Source organism: Citrus sinensis, chromosome 5, assembly GCF_022201045.2.
Source record: "Citrus sinensis cultivar Valencia sweet orange chromosome 5, DVS_A1.0, whole genome shotgun sequence".
NCBI classification, from domain to species: Eukaryota; Viridiplantae; Streptophyta; class Magnoliopsida; order Sapindales; family Rutaceae; genus Citrus; species Citrus sinensis.
The window spans coordinates 33010931-33030162 of record NC_068560.1 but is presented as its reverse complement, the minus strand read 5'-3'; the positions used below and the strand labels follow the sequence as shown (position 1 = coordinate 33030162).

At 36.0% G+C, this 19232-nt stretch overlaps 3 protein-coding genes, 1 long non-coding RNA gene and 1 other non-coding gene across 6 annotated transcripts; 3 read left to right on the top strand and 2 right to left on the bottom strand.

Annotated features, from left to right (window-relative positions):
* Positions 1 to 60: 60 nt before the first annotated feature.
* Positions 61 to 2693, bottom strand: LOC102631033 (uncharacterized). The gene is made up of 3 exons (XR_370165.4): positions 2532 to 2693; positions 1916 to 1975; positions 61 to 1813 (listed from the first exon to the last, which is right to left on the bottom strand). It is a non-coding gene; the product is annotated as an uncharacterized LOC102631033 (long non-coding RNA).
* A 250-nt stretch (positions 2694 to 2943) lies between these two features.
* On the top strand, positions 2944 to 5196 carry LOC102631224 (uncharacterized). The gene is made up of 3 exons (XM_006472722.4): positions 2944 to 3386; positions 4118 to 4395; positions 4604 to 5196. The coding sequence occupies exons 1-3, from the start codon at positions 3134 to 3136 to the stop codon at positions 4916 to 4918; spliced, it is 846 nt and encodes a 281-aa protein (XP_006472785.2). The 5' UTR covers positions 2944 to 3133; the 3' UTR covers positions 4919 to 5196.
* A 916-nt stretch (positions 5197 to 6112) lies between these two features.
* TRNAM-CAU (transfer RNA methionine (anticodon CAU)) lies at positions 6113 to 6197 on the top strand. Its single transcript is given in 2 exon segments — positions 6113 to 6150; positions 6162 to 6197. It is a non-coding gene; the product is annotated as a tRNA-Met (tRNA).
* Positions 6198 to 6657: 460 nt separating this feature from the next.
* Positions 6658 to 11567, bottom strand: LOC102630322 (filament-like plant protein). 2 transcript variants are annotated; one of them, XM_006472720.4, is made up of 5 exons: positions 11002 to 11567; positions 10155 to 10317; positions 8951 to 9143; positions 7356 to 8818; positions 6658 to 7245 (listed from the first exon to the last, which is right to left on the bottom strand). In XM_006472720.4, the coding sequence occupies exons 2-5, from the start codon at positions 10263 to 10265 to the stop codon at positions 6841 to 6843; spliced, it is 2172 nt and encodes a 723-aa protein (XP_006472783.2). In that variant the 5' UTR covers positions 10266 to 10317; positions 11002 to 11567; the 3' UTR covers positions 6658 to 6840. The 2 variants fall into 2 exon arrangements, with proteins under 2 accessions (XP_006472783.2, XP_052298520.1); XM_052442560.1 differs by lacking the exon at positions 11002 to 11567 and having other exon boundaries at positions 10155 to 10994.
* Positions 11568 to 17139: 5572 nt separating this feature from the next.
* Positions 17140 to 19076, top strand: LOC102630024 (photosystem II 22 kDa protein, chloroplastic). The gene is made up of 4 exons (XM_006472718.4): positions 17140 to 17520; positions 17629 to 17739; positions 18005 to 18254; positions 18748 to 19076. The coding sequence occupies exons 1-4, from the start codon at positions 17281 to 17283 to the stop codon at positions 18990 to 18992; spliced, it is 846 nt and encodes a 281-aa protein (XP_006472781.2). The 5' UTR covers positions 17140 to 17280; the 3' UTR covers positions 18993 to 19076.
* The last annotated feature ends 156 nt before the right edge of the window (positions 19077 to 19232 follow it).

Sequence of the window (19232 nt, the reverse complement as noted above, 5' to 3'; positions counted from 1 at the left end):
AATTGAGACGAATAAGAAATAACACAATGTCACTGCCAGATGCCACCAGACCAAAACCGGTGGAGAAAATATGGAGAGTATTTGGGGAGATTTTATAAGAAATTTTAAATATCCATTAATCAATACATATAAAATGAAAAACACAAACATATACAAATAGGGATGGCAATGGAAAGGGGAGGGGACCAATCTCCCAGTACCCATCCCCAATATTTTACGTATGTCTCTGCCCCCTCCCCATCCCCGTCAGAATTGCTTGAGAGAATCTACATCCCCTCCCCGAGTAATAACAGGGGATCCTCGAGAGTCCCCGATCCCCGAATAACTAATACATATATTTTTTTTTATTTTGAGTTAATTATATTAAAATAAAAAATTCAAACAAAAGTAAAATTCGAAATATATTTTACATTAACATTGATCCATTATAAAAGTCACATGCAAAATACAAATTATCAAAATAATTATCTTTGTCAATCTTCATAATCCTACAATAAAAAGAAAAAGAATTTACTTTTATATCGACAATAAATAAATGAAATAAATGTAGATACTTAATTAATATTTTGAATTAAAAAAAATTAAAATAAAAATAAAATTTTTGGACTAATAGAATTTACCCGACTTTTTTAATGTCCTAAATAAAAATTTAAGACTTTAATTAGTTAATTAGGCCTAAAAGTTTAATAATATAAATATTTTGATATTTGTTACTTTTACCAATATTTATAATTTTATAATATAATTCAAAATTTATTATTTATTTACTAGTAATTTTAAAAAATAAAAATAAAATTAAAAATTAAAATGGGGAAACGGGGAGGGGATGGAGATTCCACCTCATCCCCGCCCTTTCCCTGAATAAGAAACTGGGTAAAAAAATCTTCCCGTCCCTTTCCCGAAAAAGAAATTGGGTATAGAATTATCCACGTTCCCTCCCCGAATGGGAAAAATCCCCGAGAGTACCCGTCCCCGTGGGGATTTTTGGCATCCCCATATACAAACACATAAACACATATAAAAATAAATATATAAGTTGTTTAACCAAGACAAAAAAATAATAATAATAACTTATCATGTGGTTTAGAAATATTATCAAATCCCCACCTCCCACCTAATTTTTACACATGTAACCAAACACAAACAGCTTTTCGAAGGCGGAAAAAAAGAAAAAAAAAGGCCAAACAAAAACAGAGTTTTAGTCGACAGCTAGAATTCGCCAACTATACCTCCGAGGAAGGTAGCTCCCAAAAATCAACAAAGGGCTGCTCCTTGTGAAACAAAATAAAAGAGAGAAGGTCAATAGAACATTCACCCACTAACAGATTTACCTTTCTAAGACATCCTACTTTTAACAGAATTTAGGCGAGCTTTTTGGCTGGTTGGCACCCAGAGAGCCAAGAGAGTAGGAGGTGCATAGGTTAGACACCCAATGAAATCCAAACTAATCAAACATACAACGAAAAATTGCAGAGACATGAGTTGAATGATTTCAACTAAGTCCATTGACCTCCGACACTCGTCATTGAAGCTTGTCATTTGACAAATGATGCTGCAAGTGTGAAACATTGAAACTGCTTTCAAATGAAATCCTTTCAAGGAAAGAAAGCATTGCATCACTGCTGCTATACTCTTAACCATAACCATTACCCCCTCATTTGGTCGATAAACCTTTACTTTAACTGGATCATGATAGCAATCAACAAGCTGCCAAAGAAAAGACTAGCACCACGCTAAGACCATAAAAACACGAGCAGCAAAATCCCACACTCTTATTGCCATTTCTGTTCACCTGCGTAAAAAGTAGGAAGAACTAAGAAGAAAGAAGAAAAATGTCAAAAAATTAGAAAATAACAAAGAATTATTATTGAAAACAAGAAAAAAAAGCCCAAAATAATAATAATTGGGGTTTTACCTTTTCTTTCAGTTCAGTCTATTCTTTTTTCTCTCTCTGTGTCCGTGTTTGACTGTTTTTCTACATGAAAAATAATTGAATCAGTAAATTTTATAATCTGACAAATGAATTTGGACAAGTTGTGCCACAAAGCTACATGCAACTTCTTGTGTGTGTTTGCAAGACAATGTGGCCAAATTATTTATGAAAGTGATCTTGTAGACCGATGTGAGAATCAGATGCAGGATTCAATTCTTACTGTCAGTAATTTGCAAAGAGGAAAAAATTGTTCAAAGCACAATTTAAGGCAATTACAATAAAATGTTTTGTATTCACTCAACACATTTCACAGGCATTTAATAATAAAACAAAAAAACAAGAACAAAAACACCCGAGCTTTTCAATTCTTTCAATATCTTCAGATCCAAACAACAAACAAAACCCAAACAGACACACCATATCACTAAAACCCTGGTGCTAGAAATCCCATCATTAGTAATCAACGAACACCACCTTTTGGCGACTAAAAAAAAAAAAAAAACCTACCATGCAATTTGAGCATCTAACTCAATATGAGGAAGACCCAACGGATATAAAAGATTAAAATCTGAAATCGTGGAAAAAAGACTGAACTGACTTTGGTCGACGTGGCCAGCAGCGACGGACGGACACCGGCGGCGGCGAATCGAGACGTGCAAAGTAGGGGCTCTAACGAATCGAAGTCGTGAGTGAGATTTGGAGAAAAAATGAGGCGGCCGACAAATTATGCAATTTTACGTTTTATGGTTTGGCGGTTTATACTTGATAATCACGTATATGGTACTCGGATACGGGTAGGCACGGGGTGGGTTGGCACTCAACCCACCCAACCCCCAAAGAGTATGGGTTGTAAAAAATCAACCCAACGCAACCCACATAACTTCGGGTTGGATTTAGTTGGGTTGAGTGCCAACACTTAACTTGTTTTCATAAAATGAAAATGGCACTCAGATTTCATTATCAATAAGGCCATGAATTTCTGAAAAGAATTTCGGATTCAATGTTTCAGGTCGGGTCAAAAGTTTACAAATTAATAACCCAAAACGGCTTGCGGGTGACAAAAGCAAAAGCATAGACGCTCGCCCTTTATTGTTCCCCATTAACTGTCAACTCCCGTCTAACGAAACCAAGCGAAAGAAGAAGCTTCCTTTAAGCTCCATCGGTGATTGTTATCTCTCACTCTCTCTCAAGTCAGATTCAATGGCAAGGACAAGCACCAAACAAAGCGATAAGAACAAAGTAGGGGTCTTCTTTTTGGCCACTCTGCTCCTCTGGTCGGTCTCCGTTTTGTTCGAAATAGCGTTCAATAAGCGCAAGGAGCTTCTCTTTATCGTCGCCGGTGCTTGCTTTTTCCAAATAGCCAACTGGGTCATTCGCCTTTTGGTCTCTCGTGATCCTCTCTTCGTCAACACCTCCGTCTCTCTTCTCCACTCCACCATCACTTCCGTCTCAGGTTCCATTATTCTTTCCTTTTTAACATTTTTTTTATTATATTATATTTCATTTACTGAAGTGCGTATCTGGTTATTTTGTATTTTATCAATTCTTTCTGTTAATGCTGTGCTGTTTGTTAATTCTTAGTATTGTGTGCATTTGGTGGTTAACATAGCTGCATGATTCTGGAAATTGCTGTCATGATTTTGTCCAGAAATGTAGTGGTTGATGTAAGATTTTCGCTGACTCAAATAGAAATAAACTTTGAGTTGTTAAGTTGTATTAATGAAGCCGTTGTTGCCTATATTCTATTGGCCACAAGGAACATAAAGTCAAGTTTGTGGCAGAATGTATATAGGGGCAATGTTTGACACATGAAATTGGTTCAGGTGTGAACGTTGTCGAGTCGTTAGAATCTGTGTTCATGTTAGTTCAAGCTGAAACTTTCTAATTGTGTACATCAGAAAGGCATATTATTTTAACTTTAGTGGACAGCTGTATGTATAGAAATACAGAAAATTGGATGCTGAGAAGAGTGGTTCAAGCACATATCTAAAAGTTTGAACCCTGATCACATGTGTTATGACTTGAACTTAGTTTGACACAAAGACAGCAAGCTTTCATCTTCAGATTACAAAATTTGTTTGTATTAATTTCTTTTGCTAATAGTTTTATTCAAAGGTTTTCGTATGAGGATCCATTGTCTTGTTACCAGGAGTAATTTCAAATGTATTTCTGTGTCTTTTGCAGTGGTGTTCATAGTGGTTAATCAATGGCTAAGAAATGGATTGAATGGAATGTTTGAGCACTCAGAGTTGGTTGGCAGTGCTTGGCTGTGGGCATACCCTGCTTTATGCTTTTCATGTGGTTACTTTGCTTATGATCAATGGGATATGCTGCAGTATCGATTATACAGTGGTTTGATCCCTGGAATCCTAGTGCATCATCTGTTGCTGCTGGTTTGCTTTACTCTTGCTTTGTATCGAAATGTAACCATCAACTACCTAATTCTCACTCTTATTTGTGAGGTACATTTCAGTATCTTTCTATAAGTTTTCTGTCCCCGAATCTCTCTTTCTTATTTGTGTAGAGTCTTCCTAAAAGTTGTCTTTTCATCCATCTGTTCCTATTTTCTTTCTATTTTGAAATGAATAAATAAATCCCTCTTCTTAACGTGAATTATCCGCCTCATATTGTTGTGCAATCTTAACGGTAAAATTCATTTTGGTGATGCAGCTACATTCCATCTTTTTACATGTGAGGAAGGTGCGACGGATGGCTGGTATTCGCGATAGCAAGAGCAGGATTGTTAGGGTGGAATGGGTTCTCAATTGGATCACATTCTTTCTTGCAAGGATTGCATCTCACCTTCTGATTACCATCAAGCTGATCAGAGATGCTTCCAAGTTTGAAAAGGGTATTGAGTTGCCGCTTGCCTTGTTCGGGATGGCTGGCATGAATTTGCTTAACATTTCCCTTGGAATAGACCTCTTCAATGCTTTCAAAAGGGAGAAAAATCCCCAGCAGACGAGTTATCATCGTCGTGAATGACAGAAAGAAGACCAAAACCAATTTGGATTGCATCTTAGAAACTTTCATTTATTCCATTGATTATGTACAGTTGTTATACTTTAGCTTACTACTACCAAAAAGGGGAATAGCTCAGGCACCGCACTTCTGTGAAATCACTGAATGTATTGACTGATTTCTAACATTCCTCCAAGGCGCCATACATGGTCGATAAAGCAATTTGTTATTTTCCGCAAAACTTCTTTGTAGCCTTCTACTATATTTGCTCAGAGGATGCAATGGTGTTTTGATGGTTTTTATCACCTTTCGTCCAAGGATCCAAGCTTGGTTTTCAGTCCCGAAGTGCAGAAGGTTGGAATTAAAACAAGGTCCTACCGGGAGTTGAGCCCAGGTAGAATGTCCAGAGTGCTAACCTCTACACCAGAGAACTTTCTTGTAGTTAATGCAGACATATTTCTTTATATCTCAAAAGAAAACTAAAGAATGGAGCAAACAATCATCTTTTCGAAATGACTGAATCAAAACCTTTGAGTATGATTTCGGTGCTTTCATCCTCATTTTACTAGTTGCGAGAAACCAAAACGTGGTGGTTCATCTTAAGTTTTAGTGGGCACAAAAAGGCACGAGCCACTCATTGTTTTTAGAAAGTAGCACAGATGTGTTTTTGAATATTTGTTTGAAGGGAGGTTCTACGTAAATCAATTGATTGAAATTCTTATAGGCTCATGGTAGAGCACAGACCACAAAAATTTATATAATCACTACTCAGAATCATACTCAAACCACTTCGTGCATGTCATGGTAGCGACAATGTAGCCCATATTATTTTATCCTCAATTCAATACAATACAATCTTCTCGAAAAGACAACTAAAGATTGTTCAACTTTACAATAACAGAAATAATCTCGTTATTTTATTCTATATATTTGAGTAGGAAACACATTAGAAATGATAAAATTGCTGCATATTTAAATAGTGAAGTTGTTGCCCAGTGTCTCCATATTGGCAATTGTTGAATGTTTTATGGTCATAAAATTTTCCACTTCCCGAAGCTTCGAAATCAATTGGTGGCTACCAGTCTAAAATAGTCGGGTAATGCAAATGCAAAGTCATTACCCAAAAAATTAAAAAAGAGGCGGGGGGGGGGGGGGGGGGTGTCAAACATAAACAAAAAAGCGTTTAGTATGTTTAATATGCTTGATAACATCAACAGTGGGGTGGTGGCGCAGTTGGCTAGCGCGTAGGTCTCATAGCTTCTGAGTGATCCTGAGGTCGAGAGTTCGAGCCTCTCTCACCCCAATTCTTTCTTTTACCCCTCCTTTTTAAGCTATTGAAATGAGAGCATTCGTACTTAAAAAGCAAGTAGATCTAAGATTCTAAATGGCCAGACCAAGAAATATAAAGAACTTGCATGTTCGAAACTTTAAAGGTACGCAAAAGTATCCAAAGACAGCATCAAATTCATCTAATCAACCAAACAAATTCCTGTATTTCCAGCTCTTCTTTCATTTTCTATAAAATTTTATTCTACTTTTTGCAATTTTATAACAGGCTGAATGGCGAATGCATCCACCCTATGATTGATCAACACCTGGAACAAGGAAATAATGAAGACAGCTCTAACATAGCTCTTTCCATTTTCTTTCAATATTCATTGATTGCGATCACAGGAAACTGGTAAATAAGTAATGATAACATCTGAAGTTCCATATTTCGATCATGATTACCGGGACCAAAAAGAAAACTAAATATTATAAAAGAGCAATTAAAAATCCAAACTTTGCTTGAAAGTTTTTGATTCACAGACTAACAATCGTGTATAAGTGAAAGAAAAAAATTGCCGGGGATTAAAGAGCATTTAATCAGCAAAATCTAAGTGATATGAACTCTCTTTTAAAGCTCAGAAATTAATTTCGGTCTTCTGTTTTTTGTTCCTACATGACTAAAGTTCTAATTGTATTCCATTCTTAGTCCGCGAGAAGAACTTTGCAAAACCATTTCGGTTCTTCTCAGGATTGATTTGATTTGATGGCATGGCAGATGATGTAGATGAAGACGAAGATGGGGGCGTGTTCCCATCATTCTTACTTATTGAAGGACAAGTGGTCCCAGCAACTACACCTGGAGAATTCAAGTCTCTCTTGTGTGAAAATGTTACATTAGAAGGTAACTTCCATGATTCTCCGACAGTTTTGGGAATCGGCAATGCTGCCCGAGAGAACTCTGGTATGCTTGCAGTGTCAATCAGAAAGTCTTCTAATGTTGCCAGAGATTTCAGTTGCTTCCCCAGAGATTGTATTGTTTTCTGGCACTCAGCAAGTTTCCCTGCTGCCACTTCCAGGTCCTCCTGCCATAGGCAAAACATGAGGTCAGTGCATTTAGGATATAAAATTTCTGATTAGATGCTCTTTAAAATCTGCATCAGTAAATTGGTTCGGTAAGTCCATTATGACTTACCTGTTTTATCTTTACTTCAGCATTTGACTTGGCAATTTGTTGAAGCTCAACTTCTTGTTTCATTCTCCATTGCTCTTCCTCCAACTTCTGGCACTTGACTGTAATCTGCATTGACAAAGCCCTCTCCATTTCAACCTCTTCTTCTAATGAGTTGATCTTTGCAGTCATTGTTTGAGCTTCCATTTCCATGCTACTCACATTAGACTCAACAATCTGCTTTGATTCATTTACCAAATTCAGCTCCCTTTGGAGCTCCTCTAACTGCATAGTAGCCTCCCTCAGCTGAAGCTCTGACGCCTCAACAGAGTCTTGACTTTTGGCTAGAGCCATCTCCAGTTCAGCTTTTTCTGCTTCCGTCTTTTCTATTTTTTCTTCCAGTTTAGCTTTCTCTGCATCCATCTTGTCTAGTTTTTCTTCCAGTTCAGCTTTCTCCGCATCCATCTGTTCTAGTTTTTCTTCCAGATCAGCTTTCTCTGCATCCATCTTGTCTAGTTTTTCTTCCAAATCAACTTTCTCTGCATCCATCCTTTCTAGTTTTTGTTCCAGTTCCGCTGTTCGATGAATCATGGCTTCACGTTCAGCTCTTAATGAACTTTCTGCAAGCGTGGATTGCGTGGTAACATTTCCTGATTCAACATGTTTTCCACTCTTATTATTGGGCATTGCAGCTAGCTGCTCCATTTCAAGAAAATCATCCATTAGATCAATTTCAGGAGATGAGGCCGAGAGATTTCTATTAACAGCCTTTTCATTTTTGAACTGATCAAGCTCAGCAATTAGAGCTGATGCCCATGAGTCAGAGCAACTTGGCTCAGACATGTTCGGCTCTGTGCCACCCATCTTGCGGATATCCATCTCCACAGCATTAAGCCGCTCCCAACTATCTGATTGACTATCCACTAGAGATTCAGCACAATTTGAGGAGGCAGCAGCAGACTTGTGATCGTTAGTCGATGAAGCTCTACAAGCCATTGCCTTTAACCTCCGACACTCAGCCTCAAGCTTGGCCACCTTCTTTATGCTGTCTAAATGTTGCTTGCTGGCTGTTTCAGCAGCTTGGTTACTCAGGTCCCTCTCAATCGCCCTAATTTCTAACTCCTCAGACTGTATCAGGAGCTCCATCTTAAGAGCTGAGTTCTCTTTCTCCAAAAATTCAAGCTTCTCAAAAAGATCAGGGTCCATGTGATAAGAAGGTTCAGATTTAGCAGTCTCTGCTTTGCTCTGGAGCTCAAGAAGTCGGCTTTCAAATTCAAGCTTCATGGATTCACACTCACGTGTTTTTTTCTCTACAGCTTCATGAATCTTCTGCTCCTGCTCCTCTTTTGCTAGTCTCAACTGCCTAACACATTCCTTTAGGGCCCCATCAAGATGGCTCACCTTGTCTTCCAGTGTTGAGTTCTGCTGTGCAGAAGCCTCGAGTTTATTCTTTAGGAGCACTGCTTCATTTTCAGCTTTTTCCCAACCTAAAAAATTACATAACTAATGAGATAAGTATTATGATAAAAGAATCATAGAAAAATGCAACAATTACACTGGCTGGTTGAGAAAACTTTTCGTGCAAACTTTGCATTTTGCACCAAGTTACTACATGATACCTGCAATAGCTTCTTCAGCAACTTTGGCATGCTGCTTCACCAGGTCTTCTTTAGCACTAACATTCACTAGAGCAGCAGATAATTTTTCTGTCAAAGCCCTAACATTATCACGGATATCTTCTCCATTAGCTACAGCTTTTGAGGTCACTTCAGGTGACTGGGCATTGTCATTAGGAGATGCCTTTAGAGCTTCCTGCTTCAACATTAGAAATAGTTAAAACTAATAATGAAGTTTGGACTTCTTTACCATGAAATTTTAATTAATTCTGGTTAGACTAACTGTATCTTCCTTACATGGAAACAACATCATGATTTGTCCCTAACAAAGACCAACGAATGCAGTAATAATTTTAGGAACACAAAGGGCTCAGTCTTTATCTAAAAAACCAACATTAAAGGATTGACGGGACAATAAGCACTCAGACTACACTGCTTGCCAATTTATATACCTAAATCTTCCTGCACTTATGCTCTCCTGCTTTTCAACAAGTTTCAGTTAACTGTTAGCTTTCTGTACCCACTCTTCCTCACATATTGACCAGGACTCTAAGAATCCAACTTCAAAAAAAAAAAAAAAGTGAACAAAGAAGGGTAATAATAGACCCACAACCTCCTTGTACAAATAAATGTGTACAAACTGACGAGGTAAGAAGAGATTGATTGTACAAAACTATCATGTGTCCACATAATTAAAAAAAAAAATTTGTTATTACTTTTTAGTCAATCTCTTCATATCACATCAATTTGTGCATACTAATCTGTACAAAACTGTTTGCTGCTCTATTATTATTGAAATACTCGTAATCAACTAAATTCATCCCCGAACAAAAAAGAATGATGAGGAAGTTCTTTGTCGTAGACAAACTGGAGTACAAAACAGGATATAAGAAGGGAATCAAACAAAAAGTTTGACTCATAACATATTATTAAACCCCAGAATACTGAAGACCAATAGAACTTATAGAAGAATATAGAGATTATAACAAGCATTTGAAATTCTTCAGCAGAGCAAGACTAAAGTAGAAAGAATTGAATGAATATGCGGTAATCCAAAATTTCTTTGAACGACCCATCAAGCAAAGCAGACAGCGGTTTCAAAGGTGCTTGAGCCAATGTCAGGTAATTTAGTAAAATGCTTAGAGTCGAACATTTCAAGTTCTTGCTACGGACATAAACTGGTAATAGAGATGTGAAAATTACCCACCTGGTCATCAGAGTATCTCTCCGAATGTGAAGAAATCGATCCTGAACTGTCAGTTTCTCCAGGGCTTCTCTCAGAGGACCTCCTCTTCCATAACCATTTTCGCTTTTCCATCGCAGGCTCCAGTATCCTACTGACGACAACTAGCACATCACAGACAGTTCATCTGCAAACCAGTATCCACACCGTCACCAAGAACCAGTCATAAACCAATTTCTAAGTTGGCAAGAAGAACCAAATAAGGAATCATAAGAAGGATTTGATATGCCAATACTAAAGCTCCACTCTTATAACCTCATCCACAATCTCAATCATTAGACAAAAAGGTAACTTGGCTTAATAGCTTATCATTTTCTCAGCTTTGCTTGAAATCCAAACCTTTAACTAACCAACTCCTCAACAACAAACGATAAGATTTTTAACTAAAAAAATATAGCACATAAAGAAACAAAAAGGGGAAAACTCAACCAGCAACACAAATATTTGAACCAAAAGAATGAACTACAAGCTCCAATGGTATCCTAAACTCCATTTATTTGTAAAATCTTAGATACCCATCACAAAATGGAAACTACCCACGATTACAAACCACTCAAATCTTCCAAAAATCGCACTTAGAGAAAAGTAAGATCAAATCTATGAAACAGTAACTAGTAAACAGAGAAAGATCCCAGATGTGAGTGACCCGTCAAACCCATAAAGCTCAAAACTTTCCATTACTTTCTCAATATTCGATACATTAAACTAATGCTGACTGCTAAAATGACGTGTAAATACTATAATAATAAGAAACCAATAATAATATAAAATAAAGAAACAGAAGAGAAGATACAAGACCCAGATCAAATACCTTTGACTGGAGACCAGAACAAGCCCAGAGATCAGATGGGAACCAGAAATAAATGAAAACAAAATGTGTTTTCAAATTTAATATTACAATAATAGTTTTATTTGACAAGAAAAACTTAAAACTGTAACTCTGCAAAAATCTGTTGAATAATGTCAGAAGACATAATCACATAACAGCGAAAACAAATAAATGTGTGCAGGTTTCTATTTCTTGTGTTTTCTTTTTAAATTTTCAAATATTAGAGAGCATGTGAGCCTGTGAATGTGAAGCTGTGAGCTACACAGAATGATAACTCAAAAACAGCTTTTCAGCTTTTTGCTAATTGGGAAGTAGCTTTTGCTTTATTGATTTTTTTTTCTTTTTAATAATTTTAGATATTTTGAAAATCGAAGCAGCCCTTATTCCCGCCTAATCAATGCACAAAGATTACTGCGTAACCACTAATTTTAATTAATAAAAATTTTGAATTTTTTCCAGGCAAAATCTCTCTCTCTCTCTCTCTCTCTCTCTCTCTAGTCTCTACAGTGTTTTGAGTTCGTCAGTGGTTTTGTCTCAGCTTTGTTTTGTCTGTTTGTCGAAGCTTTCGTGGAGGAATCTTATGAGAAGGCGCCACTCAAGGCTCTGTTTGGGTGTTGGGGTTCATTATTTCGAATTTTGAGAATTCTGAGTCCTCATCTCCTGATCGGACGGTTGACCTTACGTAGGATGCTCCGCTGTCTCCAATCAAAAATTGTTTTCTTTTTTATTATCCCAAAGCCAAATGAATATTAAATGCCTGTATTTTTTTTTACTGATCGATGTTTATAATCAGGATCCAGTTTAGGGGTGTCAAAAAGCCCGCCCAGACCGGACCCGGCCCGGACCCGGCCAATCCGGTCCGGGCAAAACCCGGACCGCATGCATATAAAAACCGGATCCGGGTTTGAAATTCTCAAACCCGGACATTTCCGGGCCCGGGTCCGGGTTCAACACAAAAAACCTGGAACCCGGACCGGACCCGGTTTTTTAATAAATTTAAAAAATAAATATATTATATATAAATATATAATTATGAATTTATGATATGTTAGATGTTATTTAAATTTATTGTGTTGTTGAATTTAATTTATTTATTTTATATATAGATTGAATGAGTTTAAGTTAGAAATGAGATGAATTTAGGTATTAGAAAGTAGATTGAAATAATTTTTATTTATCATTTGTGCAAATTTTGCATTATTAATGTGTTATATATTTGTATTTGACTATTTTCTTTTTTAAAGTTTGAGATTGAATGAGTTTATTTGATTATTTTCTTTTTTAAAATTTACATTGTTAGAGAAATGAAAAAAAAAATTAAAGAAAAAAATTGAAAAAAAATTGAAGTTATCACATGCGGGTTTTAAAAACCCGGATCAAAACCCGGACCCGGAAGGTGCCGGGCTCAAGCCCGGACCGCACCCGGAAAAACCGGGTTTTAACCCGGGTCCGGGCTTGCATTTCTCTCATCCGGTCCGGTCCCGGGCAACACCAAAACCCGGACCGGACCCGGATTTTGCCAAGTCTAATCCAGTTATAGTGTAACTATGGTATTATACCATAACTGTACTTAATTATTAAATTCAGTTATAGTACATGTGTGCGGTTAAATTCAATGATTAGGTACAGCTGCGGTATGGTACCACAATTACACCATAGTCTTATCCTTATAATTAATAAATACTACAAATGAAATAAATTAGATAATTTGGAATATAATAATTTAGTGATTAAGTTTGCTCGTAAGGGCCTTTGCTAATTTACCCTGTCATGTGTATAGTAGTATTTCACAAGGTGAGTAATGTTGCTCAGTTTCTCATTTTAGTTAACGTAATGTAAGATGATATTCATCATTCTTCGGATTTATAAGGAGTTTTCTATTTTGGTTATTCAATTTAAAAGTTAGTAATTTGACATTTACTTTTAGGGTTCATGAAAGATTATATATACATATCGAATTACAGAAATTGGCTGTTAGGTCACGTGGATGACGGTTAAAAGGGGTGAAGGCCCAGGCCCCAGAGAAGTGTAACCAATAAGTAATTGACGTGGGCCCAATTATTTTACATTAAGGGCCCTTCAGCAAGTTATATCTTCCCGTTTTGTTGGATAAATTTTGTTTTGTAAATTCAAAAAATATATATCCTGATTTTTATCTTAATTGCATCAAAATATTTGTTTTTGTATATATTGTATAAAATTTACACATGCTGTAGAATTTTGAACATTTTTAGCATATAATTCAGTTTATATTCATGTTTTCTCACAGAATTATCCGGTTTCCAACACATTCTGTTTCATTTTAAGTAATTATTTGATATTGAATCAAATGTGGGTCACAAAAACAAATTGAGACGCTTGGACCGAGATATATCATGCACGATTCGTTTTAATGATGACACAAAAAAGGGAAGTGTTATAAAGCCAGAGAAAAAAATAATTATAATGAATGAGAATTTCACAAGATGCGGTAGTGCTTTATGTTATAGAACTGGCTCCAGATGAAAACTTTGTCCCTCTCGTAAGTCATAATAATAGTTGAAATGAGCTGCTATTTGTTAATGACTGTTATTAAAATGGAAATTGGAAAGATACAGGTATTCGGAAGGTAACAAACAAAAAGAATCATTATATTATGATGTTAAATCGCAGGCTTATTATTCTAAGTGATATATATATATATTTTTTTAATATTACATTGCAATTAATTAATTGATAATACAATTAGAGTATGTAGTCATCATCTGTGCAATGGTGTAGTCCGAAAATATATACTTCGCGGGGGGGGTGGGGGGGGGGAGGGTTATCTGCACGAGGAGCGTTTTCTCATTGATATGAATGTGCAATCTTATGATATCGTAAATGTAAAATTTCTTATGTAAAAAATATCAAATAAGTAACACAATTTATAATAAAATGTATAGGCTAATTTCTTTAGCAGTCTAGTCGACTTGTATCGAATCACAATAATTCATAGCAATTATGCCCCCATCTAATGAGTTATCTACAAAATCAAATTGACAATATTTGATGATGGGGATCAAGATGTTGGCCCTTCGTTTAGAGCTAGTGGACGGATGGGGTCAACATCTCATCATTTTATCTCACATATGGTAGTGACTATGGTGCCAAGCTCATGTGATGGTCGTGCCGTATGATCTGTTCCCATCATAAGATCAAAATCACATCAATCATAATTCATGCATTAATTAGAGTGAGGTCCATAAAATAGAAACTGCAAATTATTTGATGGGGTTCATGTTGCAACGTTGTAGTGCAATTAATTGAATACAAGAAGCGAAAAAGGGCCAAAAAAAAAAAAGGATGGTGTGGTGGGAAGACATAAGATATAAAAGATAATGTCACTAGAATTATTGGATGGCACGAGGTATCAATCATGTAGTAGGCTGCTGCTCAAAGATGTATAGGCAATCAATTATTCAAAAAAAAGTCAAAAGTTATCTTGAATTTTGCCTTATATTTTCTGGACCATTTTTTTTGAGATCGACCCATATGAAGCATTCTCGACTCTTGCGAATTTATTTTAGTAATTAAATGAGTAATGATACAGCCACAAACTCTTGTACAAACTTATTTTGTACAAATTGATGTGGCATGATAAGATTGGTTGAATTAAATATCACTTGGCCCATATAATTTTTTTTATTAATTTATATTTTCATTCAACTAATGAATTAATGCCACGTCAGTTTGTACAAAATAAGTTTGTACAAGAGTTTGTGGCTGTATCATTACTCGTAATTAAATATCATTATATTTCTTTGTTGTTGAATAATTTTCGGCTGTTAGTTTTGAATTAGTGGCTACCGAGGAGCTGGCAATGCATGGCGAGAAATTTAAGTAGGAGCCTTTCAGCATTTTAAATTGAAAAATTAAGCAGTTTGGTGAGTTTTTTTACTAAGGCAAATTTTTTCAAATATGAACCACAAAGCTTTTTAAAGTACAATAAGGCTGTTTGTTTATGGCTTACAATTATTGATCTCATTTGTTCTAAGTACAGATATTGAGACGGCATCATTGGAGAGTTGATTTAGGAGGTTTTTATTAACCTATTAATTATAAATACTAATAGAGCAATACAATTACACAATTTTATATTTGTTTTTTTAGCTCAAGGAAGCGTGACGTACACATTCGGGCATGTCTTTGAACAGCGGCCTAAACCAGAACCCAACCCAATAGCCTATGGGCCTGTTGGGCTTAATTCTTCAAGCAAACGAAAGCTCAGTGAAACAAGGGCATTTGAAGCTAATGCCATCAAACTGCTCTTTAGTAGTGTTTAGTCTTTCAGAATCAGGGGCTCTTGTTTTCTGTGTTTAATATGATATGATGATAATAAATTCGTTTCTATTTGTGAAAACACGATTAAACAAATGGAATTTTTCCCATTTGGCTAGAAAAACCTATAAAGATAAGATATCTTTTGACAAATCACTTGACCCACATTTGTTAAAACACAGAAAATTAGAAAAACAAATATGCTAAAGTAGACAAAACTATGGTTGCACAATAATGTGAGGTTTTTTATTCTGTTTACTGTGAAAAGAAACTATGCAACGATGATTCGGCATTAAAAGTAGTGCTTTTATTTTTTTTTAAAGGGAAGAATTTAATAGGTTTGAATCGTTGAAGGTGTGAGCTTAGAAATTGGTTATCAGGCTGGCATGGTGTGATTGGGCCGAAATATGGCTCGGTTCTTTTGCAAATGCGACCCAATCGGGGTTAATTTCACTTGGCTCCAATTATTTATGGATAAGCTTTAATGTACCCCTAAGCTGTTGCAACTTGAAAGTCTAAGGAGTAAAGAACAAAAATTGAAGCCTTCAAACCAAAATCATTTTTCACAAATCAGCAGTAAAAACAAACCAAATAAAATCTAATTAAACACATAATTGATATTAAGCAATAAGTTAAGGGAAACTGAACGAATTGATGATAATTACATGTAGGCACACGAACTAATAAAGATAGAGAAAGTGTGTGTTGTAAGAGATAGTAATAAAGATTTTTTTTTAATTATTTTTATTAAGGTGATAAATTAAAAAGAATTTTCATACCAAATCTTGTTAACTTGAAGGGTGGAGGAAATAACGATGTGGGGCGTTCAATAAACTTAGGAACTTATGGATGTTTATTAATAAATAATGGGGGCAAGGGTGAAAAAGGAAAAAAGAATTGAGAGCTGCGACAGTCATGAATCTTGGTTGGGGTTGACGTGTCAAATCAGGACTCGTCAATTAAGATATCATCGTCCCTGGATTGTATTTAGCACAAAGAGATGGTATTACACGTGTCACTTGCCAGAGCAGTGCGTGGTCAGACATCTCCGCTGCAACTACTTACAGGCTTTTTCCTACAACCGGGCGGACGCATTTCCAGTTTCTAAGGGGGCATGTAACTATCTGAGTGCGAGTCTTCCGAAATCATATTCAAGATTCCATTAACACCATGACATGTGTTTTTTTCTCTCATACTTTCCACTTGTGTCTGTCTGGACCTCATAATCCAATGGAGAATTCACTAAGCAAGCCTTCTTCTAAACTCTTAATCTTATGCAATTAATTAATTAATTAGCATCGCCAAATGTTTGTTTAACTTAGCATGTAAGCCATTGGCTGAGAATGGTAAATAAAGTTTCCCCTTATCATGGAATTTAACTATAGGCCAAACAATATTAACAATGAAAAATATCTTCTGTGCTCTATGTTGATTTATTTACTCCTATGGATGAGTGTCTTAAAAAAACTAGTAATATATGTAACTTAATTTTGTTCATTTTATAATTTTATGGAAAATATGTAACTTATGGTAAATAATTTTATGGATGAGGGTCTTAAAAAAAACTAGTAATATATGTAACTTAATTTTGTTCATTTTATAATTTTATGGAAATATGGCTTGAATTTGTACTGTAAATTTGAGGAAGCGGTGTTGCCACCTGGTTTGAAAAGTTTTGCTAAATGCTAATAGTAGTTCCGTATTTGTATTATGAAATTTTGAGCTGAAAACATTATCTACAAAAATTACAAAGTTATGGAAAGACGTGGCCACTCTCTTTGCCCATCGCTAACCCTGACAATTCGTAACCACACTTGCAATGATCCCACTCTCTGTGCTCAGCTTACGATATAATATAGATGGTTGTTGCATTAGAAGAAAATCTAGTGAATCTGAAACAGTGAAACTAGCTTTGCTGGCTTGAGAAATCTAGCAGAGTGACAACATATTCATTCAATATTAATGGCTCAAACTATGCTGCTCATGTCTGGGGTTTCCACTAGCCACGCAGGAAACTTGAAAAGAGACTCTTTAGTCACATTTCAAACGCAGATGCTGAGACCTAAGCCATTCTCTCATCTTATGTTCAACCCACTCTCTAATGAATCTTTAACTGCTGCTGCGGCTTCTTCATCATCTAAAGCTTTTTCTACTGTTGCCCTCTTCAAATCTAAAACCAAAGCTCCACCCAAGACCAAGAAGGTTTAATTTGGTTTTCTTGTTTCCGTTTTTGTTGTTGGTAAGATTGTTTTGATTTAATATTGGCCCTTAGCTAGTTGTTTATGGGTATATTTTAATTTAAACTTACAGGTTGAATCAAAGCCAAAAGTTGAGGATGGTATCTTTGGGACCTCTGGAGGATTTGGTTTTACAAAGCAAAATGAGCTCTTTGTTGGTCGTGTTGCCATGATTGGCTTTGCTGTGAGTACTCAACTACTTTTTTCCAAATTCTATACTGAAAACAACATCTGTCGCTTTGCTCATCAAAATTGTACATATATCAGTTAGATTTAGATTTATCATTTTTCTTGAAGGCTTCCAGGCTTCCTTTAGGATTTGTACCACAATTCGGACGGAGGCCCAGTAGACTTGAAAATCTAGGAGAGAAAAAGGAAAATTAAACTTCTGTTAAGATCATATTTTCCAAGGGTTTTATTAATTAATTAGCAAGCTATGTTTTGTGTAGGCTTCCTTGTTGGGTGAGGGAATAACTGGGAAGGGGATTCTAGCTCAGTTGAATTTAGAGACCGGAATTCCAATCTATGAAGCAGAGCCACTGCTTTTATTTTTCATCTTGTTCACCTTGCTTGGAGCAATTGGAGCTTTGGGTGACCGTGGTAAGTTCGTTGATGAGCCAGATGAGCCCACTGGGCTCGGAGGAGCTGTCATTCCTCCAGGCAAAAGCTTAAGATCAGCGTTGGGTCTCAAGGAAGGAGGTAATTCCAATTCCCTAGTCCCTGCCTATTGTGTTTATTAACCTTTTCAGTTTATGAATTTATAATGAGTGATGCAGTGTTTATAAAGTTGGGATACTAAATTTGCGTGTTGACATCTAATGTGTCTTGGCATTAATAATTAATACATTAGTGATGGGGTTAAAAATTAATTATTATTTAATATCTGACAGAAAATACACATACCAATACTTGAGAGTAAATGCGGCTCTAAATGAGTAAAGAATTTTGAACGGTGGTATGTAATAGAATTAATACTAGTAGGCTTTTGGTAGACACCAGCACAAAAATGTTAAAAATTCCCACAATTAAAAAAAGAAAAAAGAAGAAGAAAAACCAGCATTTTTAATGAGCAGTGGAGCTCAATTTTAATAAACCATTATTACCACTACTACAGTTCTCTTAAGTAGCCTGCTTTCATGAATCACGATTTGATGAAGTCAAGAGTAATATATTTGCTGTTTGAATGTGGAAGGTCCCATATTTGGATTCACGAAGTCAAACGAGCTGTTTGTGGGAAGATTGGCTCAGTTGGGTATTGCATTCTCTTTGATTGGAGAAATCATAACAGGGAAAGGAGCTCTAGCACAACTCAACATTGAGACTGGGATCCCCATCAACGAAATCGAACCACTTGTGCTGTTCAACGTTATCTTCTTCTTTGTTGCCGCATTGAATCCTGGAACTGGTAAATTTGTCACAGATGAAGATGAGGAGTAGATGAAACGTGGAAGCTGTTCCTGTTTACTTTATTATGATAAACTTGAATTTCCATTCAATGTAAAAGATAATATTTTGTCGTCATCTCTCTCTCTCTCTCTCTTTCTGTCAAATGAATCCGTGTTATTATTACTAATTCAAGCAGAAGAACTAACGCATTCTTGCATTTCACCTAGTGGGTTTGGGCCTTTCGACTTTAGGCCACGGCCCACAGTTGGGCAAGTGATTTTGTTCGTACTG

Excerpts from the sequence above, each read along its gene's own strand:
- LOC102631224 (XM_006472722.4), top strand. The coding sequence starts at position 3,134 with ATGGCAAGGACAAGCACCAAACAAAGCGATAAGAACAAAGTAGGGGTC. Across the intron at positions 3,387-4,117 it reads CACCATCACTTCCGTCTCAG|TGGTGTTCATAGTGGTTAAT; the intron begins GTTCCATTATTC and ends TGTCTTTTGCAG. Across the intron at positions 4,396-4,603 it reads TTCTCACTCTTATTTGTGAG|CTACATTCCATCTTTTTACA; the intron begins GTACATTTCAGT and ends TTGGTGATGCAG.
- LOC102630322 (XM_006472720.4), bottom strand. The coding sequence starts at position 10,265 with ATGGAAAAGCGAAAATGGTTATGGAAGAGGAGGTCCTCTGAGAGAAGC. Across the intron at positions 8,819-8,950 it reads TGCTGAAGAAGCTATTGCAG|GTTGGGAAAAAGCTGAAAAT; the intron begins GTATCATGTAGT and ends GTAATTTTTTAG. Across the intron at positions 7,246-7,355 it reads CTGAAGTAAAGATAAAACAG|GAGGACCTGGAAGTGGCAGC; the intron begins GTAAGTCATAAT and ends TGCCTATGGCAG.
- LOC102630024 (XM_006472718.4), top strand. The coding sequence starts at position 17,281 with ATGGCTCAAACTATGCTGCTCATGTCTGGGGTTTCCACTAGCCACGCA. Across the intron at positions 17,521-17,628 it reads CTCCACCCAAGACCAAGAAG|GTTGAATCAAAGCCAAAAGT; the intron begins GTTTAATTTGGT and ends TTAAACTTACAG. Across the intron at positions 17,740-18,004 it reads TTGCCATGATTGGCTTTGCT|GCTTCCTTGTTGGGTGAGGG; the intron begins GTGAGTACTCAA and ends TGTTTTGTGTAG.